This window comes from Carlito syrichta, unplaced genomic scaffold, assembly GCF_000164805.1.
Source record: "Carlito syrichta isolate Samal-C Ts95f unplaced genomic scaffold, Tarsius_syrichta-2.0.1 Scaffold304090, whole genome shotgun sequence".
NCBI classification, from domain to species: domain Eukaryota; kingdom Metazoa; phylum Chordata; class Mammalia; order Primates; family Tarsiidae; genus Carlito; species Carlito syrichta.
Window position 1 is genome coordinate 193,486 of NW_007248186.1, and position 8,883 is coordinate 202,368.

Sequence of the window (8,883 nt, forward strand, 5' to 3'; positions counted from 1 at the left end):
TTTTTTGAGAAAGCAAGATTTATTGAGAGGACAGAAAAGCTCCCACAGTGGGAGGGGACCATAGGGGTTACTCCCTACAAATATATTTTAAATCTCAAAAAAACCTGCTATGCTTTAAAATAACTTTTAAAATATCTCTTCAATATTTATAAAAAAAAATTGGGTGAAATTATAAACAGTCTTCCCTCTGGGGGGGGAACCCTGCTCATTATGCATCACGAGGAAAGCTTTTTGAAAAATATAATGTATTTTTGAAAAATTCTAGACTAAGTGGAACAAAGTGCCATATCAACTTCTCTTTTCTACACTACGATCATACGCTGGTTCATTTTACTTTGTTATATTCCAATGCTTTCAAACTTCAGAACACCCAGCCTCCATCCTCAGTATAATGCAAAAAAGTATTCGTAGGGCAAAATATATATTTGAAGAAAAATCAAGAACTTTGGAAATGACACTAAACAAGTTCTGAAAGTTTAAACTACTACTCTGCTTGACTAACAAAGTTAAAGGCTACTATAAGAAAAAGGCTTATCAATATGCATATACTCAACAAAACTACAGTTGAGTGATGGTATCAATAAAAGTTTAAAACCAAATATAAAATAACAGAACAGCAAACTACAACTTAATATGATTAGATCTGGTGGGCACAGTAGCTCACACCTGTAATCCCAGCCCTCTGGGAGGCCAAGGCAGGAGGACTGCTTGAGTCCAGGAGTTTGAAACTTGCCTGGGCAACATAGTGAGAACTACTCTCTACCAAAAAAAATTTAAAAATTAGCCAGGCATGGTGGTGCGCACCTGTAGTCCCAGCTACTTGGGAGGTGGGATGGAAAAATCACCTGAGCCCATATGGTAACCCATGAATGTACCACTGAACTCAGGAGACAGAGTGAGACCCCAACTCAAAAAAAAAGTGATGACCTCTATTTTTATATAGTAGAGTGCATTAGTAAAAATTAAAAACTGACCTTTACTTCAGAAAAAAAGGTGCAATCAAATTTAATAGGAAATTATCTTCGGAAACTCACAATGACTTCATATTTAGTGTTTTCCAAGATTTCGTTTCTATAATGATAGGTTTGTGAAAGTCTCACCCTCTTAGGATCCTTCACAAAGTAACTTCCACTTGAACCTTGAGAGATTCTTTCTGGAAAAATTCCAACTTCTATTGCTTGCTCTGCTCTTAATATAATTTCAGCAAATTCTGCGTCATCCAAGAATGCATTCAGCTCTGAAGTACCAGTAGTTGCTGCAGTAAGAAGAAAGACCAGCTATGAGAATGTTCGTGACATGGGCCTATGAGACTGGGCTCAGTTATCAGCATTTGGACGCTAAGGCACAGAAAAATAAAATCCAGATTTGCATGAACTCCTCTGGCTCTCCCTCCCCGCCCTGCACCCTCCACCCCCAACTCCACTTCTCTTTAAGTACCAGATAATGACATATGGGGAAAATGCTCACTGTGTGTGGAGTAATCATATGAAAACCTCTCACTTCCTTGAGCTCCTGTCCCCTGTCCCCCTGCAGTGTCCAGCCAGTGTCTACCCAGTGGCCACAACCTCTCTACTTTCCATTTCAAGCACCTCCAATCTTCCCAGCTCAGTCCCTCTGGCACCCGTAGCCTGAAAATCCTTTAACCCCGCTAGCCTCTATCCAAAGCTCTGACCCACCACGTTGTTACTGGCTTTCACCCTCTTCGTGTCCTGGTTCCCCTCCTCCTTGGCTGTCCTAAACTATGGCCAGTCATCCCAAAATCACTCTTTTTCCTTCCTTTCATTATGGTCCCCTGGAAAAATTCCAGGTCTCGTTAAACCCAACTGAGTGCAAACTCTAAGCCAAGCACCAGGAGAGCTGAACTTGACCAGACAGAGCAAAGCACACAAACCAATTCCTCTCCTCAATTTCCCAATGCCTCTTTTCCCATCCTCTCTCAGTAGATGATCTAGCTTCCCATTTTGCTAAGAAAAGAGAAACACACAAAAGACCATCCCAGGCCCCAGCACTCCGTCTCCCTACTTACCACTTAGCTTTGGAATGGCCAGGGTCCGTGGACGGTCCTCCTCTCCTCTGTCAACACTGATGACGCCTACATGTGGATCAGGCCTGGCCTTCCGCCCTGAACTCCAGACTACTGTAGTCAACATCTCTGCTGGCTGTGTCATTGGCATCTCCAGCTTTACTATCCAGAACTCCATTCCTCACCTTCATCATACCCCAAAAGGCTTCACTCACTCTTCCCCATTTCTGTTGCCGGCAACTCCAGAGCTTCCAGTTTCTTGGGCCAGAAATCCTTGAATCACCCAAGAGCTCACCCTCCACATCCAATCTATCAACAAGTCGTGCTGGCTCTCCCTTAAATAAAGATCCAGAGTACAAGCACCCTCTCTGCATTCATCTCCACTCACATCTCTGACCATCTTCATTCCTTCTACATGAGCCAGGTCACCATCAACTCTCACCCAGTTCTTCATGAGCCTCCTAGCTGGTCTCCCTCTCTCACCCATGCCCTCTCTACACCTAACAGGGAATTAATCACTAACCATTTAAAGTGGTAAACAAGTCAAAGTTATTCACATTTTAATTTGGACGGTATTTTAAGCTATACATGTGCTATAATGCAATTTCAAAACTTTCCCTAATTTAAAATTTGCCTTAATTCAGACAAATAAAACTGTGATGAGTTTTTAAAAGTTTGTGCTTAAAAAAATACTAAAAAAGAGCTAGTAAGCATAGTCAACCTATTCAAAAGCCTAACAAAACCCGAGTATTTTAGTCATGTCTATTGATTTGCTGATTCTAAATCACTGGTATCTGTCCCTTGAAAATTTTGAAGAACAAAGGAAGGAACTTTGTCTTTCTTGTTCCCTTGTAAGAGGTACCAGTATTTAGCGGGCACTTATAAATATTTACTTGAATAAATGAATGTGCCAGTAACCATTATCATTAGTCAAATGATATTTCTTCTAGGGCTGGGCACAGTGGCTCATGCCTGTAATCCCAGCATTTTGAGAGGCGAAGGCAGGATTGTTTGAGCCCAGGAGTTTCCGACCAGCCTGGGAAAAATAGTGAGACCTCATCTCTATAAAAATAAAAATAAACAAGTGAGCTGGGCGGGCTTGTTGGAGCATACTTGTAGTTCCAGCTACTCTGGAGGCTGAGGTGGGAGGATCAACTGAGCCCAGGAGTTCAAGGCTGCGGTGATCATGCCACTGTACTCCAGCCTGGGTGACAGTGAGACCCTGCTCAAAAAATATATATATCTATATATGCATATATGTTTTCTAGGTCAGGGATTCTCAGGCTCTTAATGAGCAAACTGGAAAAGTTATTTATTTCAACCTTGTTCCTAGTACAGTTGTACTCTCTATATCACCAGTAAGTGGTTTTTGGACCAATGTCTAAATACTTTAAAAAGAGATCACTCCCTTTGTTCTAATGCTCCTTTTTGTTTGTTTGAAAAATATATATAAACTTCCCTTTCCAGAAATGAAATAAGTCTCCTGCAGTTTTACCCTTGTAGACTTATCATCTTGTAGCAAACACAAATGTCTACTTATGCCTTTCTTCCCAGTGATAGTACTCCAAAAAGCTAAAAATCATTTCACGTCCCCCCAAGCCTCTGTTCCCTACCTCCTAAATGGAAGGATGTTCAGGCTTCCCACCATCCTGGCTGCCCTCCTGTTTTATGCTTCAGTATTTGTGTGCCTCTAAAATATGATCTCCAAAACCAAGTAAACCACTGCAGAGATCAAGACACCTTACAATCTTGACATTATCCCCAAATAAGAAGCCCTGTAACACTACATTGGCTACTTAGGTGTCCATTATACTAATTCATATTGAAGTGGTCACACTTTTAGACGACTTTTGGTCTCTGCCAGCTGTACTTGGGCAGTTCTTTTGGAGGCTATGTGTAGACCTTGACATTACTGTTAAATGGGTTACATGTTACAGGTTCATCACAGATTCTGCCTTTGTTGCACTCAGAGAGCCCACAATCATCCTCTGAATACTTAATAATTCAGTTTCAAACAAAACCAGATTAATCAGCAACACTCCTGTTGAATGACCCAGGGTGTTTTCACCTCCCCTCTCTTTTCCCCTACAGGGCATCTCTTTTGGCTAAATGAGAGTAATATTCTTTCCACAGGAAAATGTGCCTTCTTTTATGTGAAGATGACCTGGATTTACCATCACAGCCTAGAAAGGCACTTAAAAATAACCGGTCTTACTATCCTATTACTGCCAGAAAAAAAGACTACATATCCGCTACTCTAAATTTAAAGCAATTCGTTTTTAGTAGATAATTTCTCCTTAACTGACTCATAACTACCAATTACATTCCACAATTTTCTTCATTCTAGTTACTTAAATGTATAATGGTGATGAGTTTAACTTGGAGGACACCTTCATGTTACACCACTTTAAGACAGATGTGGGGTGGGAACTAAAAAACAATAAAATAAACACTTAAAAAGATAGATGTGCTATGGATGATCTGGTCTGAAAGTTTGTTATTGTCACTTGGTTTGATTTTTAATAGTTGAGGACACGGTTAGCTTAGAAACACAATCACTGGCCCATAAAGTTAAAACAAACAGGTTATTTGAACCAAAACAGAACTGACAAAGGTAATTATCACATATTGGAGAAGAGGCTGAATGCAGAACAATATCTTTGCAATAACAGTGATCAATTTCACAGGAGTATTCCTTATAACTTCCCCAAAGCCCATTTCAGTAGAAATTATTCTAAGGGCTGATGCCATCTGTGCTGCCTGATCTAGGTTCAAGGTAATCTGATAATCTGGTTGAATTTAGAGGTAGGCTTTAGAAGAGCAGACGTCCCATGTGTCTTGAGCTTTTTTTTTTAATTTTAAAAATTAATTAATTAAATAATTTTTGAAACAAGGCCTCACTTTGTTGCCCAGACTGTCTTAAATTCCTGAGCTCAAGCAATCCTCCTGCCTCAGCCTCCCAAAGTGCTGGGATTACAGGCATGAGCTACCGCATCTTGCTGTGTCTTGAATTTTTGAAATAAAGTGAGCAACAAAGTATTGAAGAGTGTGTCTCAATTTATCTTTCTTTTTTTTTTTTCTTTGATTTTTTTTATAGAGAAGAGGTCTCACTGGGTTGCCCAGACTGGTCTCGAACTTCTGGGCTCAAGCAATCCTCCTGCTTCGGCTTCCCAAAGTGCTGAGATCAGAAGTATGAGCCACTGCACCCCATCAAACAACTCTTAAATATACATTTTCTTTCACTTTGGTAGCTTCCTGCGAATTCTTAACACTGTTTTCTGTTAGGCTCTCCAACAGAAGTGCTCCTGATCGATATTAACTGGGACCTCAGAGAAGTCACTTCATGAAGTCTTCTGTGTTTTTTTTATTTGTTTTTGAGACAGGTCTCGCTTTACAGCCCAGGTTGGGGTGCAGTGGCGCAATCATAGCTCACTGAAACCTCAAGCTCCTGGGCTCTAGTGATCCTTCTGCCTCAGTCTCCTCAGTAGCTGGGACTACAGGCGGATGTCACCATGCCCAGCTAATTTCTTGAACTCTTGGCCTCAAGCAAACCTCCTGCCTTGGTCTCCCAAAGTGCTGTGATTACAGGTGTGAGCCACCATACCCACCATGCCCAGCCTCTTTGTGCTTTCTTAGAGTAGGAATAAAAAACAGTACTTACTTAAAAGGGTAAGTGAATTAATATATGTGAGGCACATAGAACTATGCCCAGTATATACCTAAGTGCTACATAGGTATTGGCTGTTATCCTCTTTATTACTATCCAACTCACTGATTAAAATGATAACTAGAACAAGGAATGCCACTAATCCTTCCAATTTGACACTGATCCAACAACTAACAAACACTATGATCTATGCTGTTTCTAGACTTTGTCAATGCCCTGTTGAAGATGTCAGGCCAGGCGTGGTGGCTCACGCCTGCAATCCCAGCACTTTGGGAGGCCGAGGCAAGAGGACTGCCTAAGTCCAGGAGTTTCAGACCAACCTGAGCAACTTGGTGAGACCTCAACTCTATAATAAATTTTTTCAAAAAGTAGCCAGGAATGGTGTCGTGTGCCTGTAGTCCCAGCTACTTGGAAAGCTGAGACAGAAGGGTCGTCTGAGTCCAGCAAGTCGAGGATGCAATAGCCATGAGCATGCCACCGCGCTCCAGCCTGGAAAACAGAGTGAGATTTTGACTCAAAAAAAAAAAAAAAAAAGATAACACACATAAGACATTCTTCCACTAGCTAAAGTACATAAACTTCTTGTTTATATAAACAAGATAAGCTAAGCATCATAAATGACGTTAATATTGCAAAGGCAAGAATTTCTTGGACCTAGAGAGGCAGTTTCATGGAAATTGGATGGTAAGAGACAAAAAATTTAATGGGCTCATTAAAAAAATAACTAAACTTAAAAATCTAGTTAAAGGCTGGGGAGGAGACAAGCACTTTGGGAGACTGAGCATGTGGATTGTTTGAGCTCAGGAGTTCGAGATCAGCCTGGACAAGATAGCAAGAACTCATTTCTACCAAAAAAAATCGAGTTAAATTACTCAATTATAAACTTTTTAGGAGTCTTAAAAATTGTAAATAGTTTTTACAATTCAAAACTATTTTAAAATCCCATTAAAAGTAAAACCTTCATAGTAACCCAAAATAAGTATTTTATAACACTTGGGGTTCTACAACAAAATAGAAAAAGTGCAGGAAAAAAGAACTAGGCTTGGTCCTGGCTTTACTACTTCCTGGATGTCTGACTTCAGGCAAACCATTTGCCTTTGAAGTTCTATAAACTTAATCTGCCAGTCACTATCAGTTTACTAATTTTGAGTCCTCACAAGCATGAGAGTGAAAAACTATTTTGCTGTGCTATTGTAAGAGTTAATGAAATATACAAAAAAAATCTTAGCAAATTGTAAACAGTGATATAAATAAGATATCACCGTTTCAAAAGGTAGGAATTCTCTTCAACAATCCATTTGTATTCTCACACCATACTCCCACTTTTTCAGTCCTTAATACTATTTGTTTAGAAAAGATGTCACTTTCACAAAACAATCCCACTTTCAAGGCCTTGGGTTTTTAAAAAATCTAGCTATACAAGGGAACTGAAGTAAAAGGCAAGCTAATCACATGGATCTCAGTTATTTCACAGAAGAGATTCTAGGTAATATGTGCCCAAACTGCCAATGTAGCTAGGGGAATGTGGGTCCGTCTGTGATCCGGTTCCAACTTCATGTTGGTTTTGTTGGGTTAAATGTACTGTCAATGCATCCCTCAGTGAACATGATTAATAGTATGCAGGTCAGACACATTTGCCAAAGTTTAAGCACTCTGACAGACTGCCTCCTTTGGGCTTCCTGGATTTCTTTACTCTAGAATATGCTTGAATATAAACGCAACTTGAATGACCTACTCTATCCAAAATTCTTTTTTTTTTTTTTTTTCCAGTCGGAGTCTCACTCTGTCGCCCATTCTGGAGTGCCGTGGTACACTCCCGGCCACCGCAGCCTCGACCTGCTGGGCTCCGGCGATCCTTCTGCCTCGGTCTTCCAAGTAGCCGGAACTACAGGCGCGCGCTACCACGCCCGGCTAGTTTTTGATTTATTGCAGAGACTAGGTCTCGCCAAGTTGCCCAGGTGGGTCTCGAGCTCGTGGGCTCAGGCCATCCACTCGCCTCGGCCTCCCAAAGTGCTGGGATTACAGCCTGAGCCACCGAGCCCGGCCCCCAAATTCGTTAAATCGTAGAAGATGCATTAGTGTACTAGCAGCAGCACATGTGAAATCTAACTCCAGAAAAACTAAGCAGTATTAATGAGAACTACATTTTTTGTGGCTTTTCTTTAAACTGTCATGTATGGACGGATAATCCAACAGTGCACGCACACCATCTCATTTAATCCATCCTAAACAGGGAGCTGTTGTCCACACATGCCTGTGTACAACACCGTTGTCCACACATGCCTGTCTCACCTCTAGCTGGGCCTCCCACAAGTCTACTTACTCCATTTCCACCAAATTAGCCTAGCTCCACACGCCAAAAACCTCACTTCATCCACAAACATCCAGGCCTGCAACAGCATGCCTAAATGTTACTGACAACATCATTCAACCGCCTTCTCTTCCACCTGAGGCTATCAGTCGCTTAACGGCGAAAGCGTTTTTTGGGAAGCCATAAATCGTATAGAAGTGACCCAAGAAAGAAAAACTTGGCAAGGGAGACAGCAGGAAGGGGGAATGCAATTTCCTCTGGCCCTTCGGGCTAACGTCACAATACCATTTATCAGAAAAAGGTTTTGAAACGTGTCTCGGCGGCCACCGGCTATTCTCGGTGCGCAGCCCTCCCCTGTCACCCACCTTGCAGACTCACGACTGCGGACGCTTTCCTGGCAGTTCAGAGTTCTTGATTCAAAACTCAAGTCCAGGCTTGAGCAAGTAACTGATGTCACTTGAGCGTTAGGGTTTGCTCAGGGTCTGATTACAGAAGTTTAGAGTCACTTAAGAGAATCGCTTTAATGGCCCCACTGGCTTAGGGGCAGCAGCCTCCAGCGCCCGGGCGAGGCGCGAGTCGAGGGCGAGCAGGAGAGCAAGGCAAAGTGTCCCAGGTTCGGCGGCGGCCGGCCCCTCGGCGGGTGCTCGGGACCGGCTGCCCAGCGAGCCGGGAAAGCCTCTGCAACTGGGCAAGTCAAGTGCAAGTACAAGCGCGAGACAGAACCGGGGCAGGGAGGGGCGCCAAGGAGAGGCCGGGCGGGGAGGCCACGCACGCTCCGAAAGCGACGCGGGGAGAAGGCGAGAGCCGGGTCGCACCTGAACCCGCGCGGCGCTTCCGGTCCAGGTCGGCAGGCGAGCTCCGGGGGACCCCCGCGTCCCCGGG

At 42.7% G+C, this 8,883-nt stretch overlaps 1 protein-coding gene across 1 annotated transcript in view; it reads right to left on the reverse strand.

The window, feature by feature from the left end:
- PI4K2B (phosphatidylinositol 4-kinase type 2 beta) overlaps positions 1 to 8,880 on the reverse strand; it is a gene marked incomplete at its 5' end in the record, with an annotated part of 32,448 nt that extends 23,568 nt beyond the window's left edge. The window contains 2 exons of the mRNA XM_021713087.1: positions 1,101 to 1,255; positions 8,817 to 8,880. Coding sequence (XP_021568762.1) covers positions 1,101 to 1,255; positions 8,817 to 8,880 — 219 coding nt within the window. The remainder of the gene's footprint in view (positions 1 to 1,100; positions 1,256 to 8,816) is intronic.
- Positions 8,881 to 8,883: the final 3 nt, after the last annotated feature.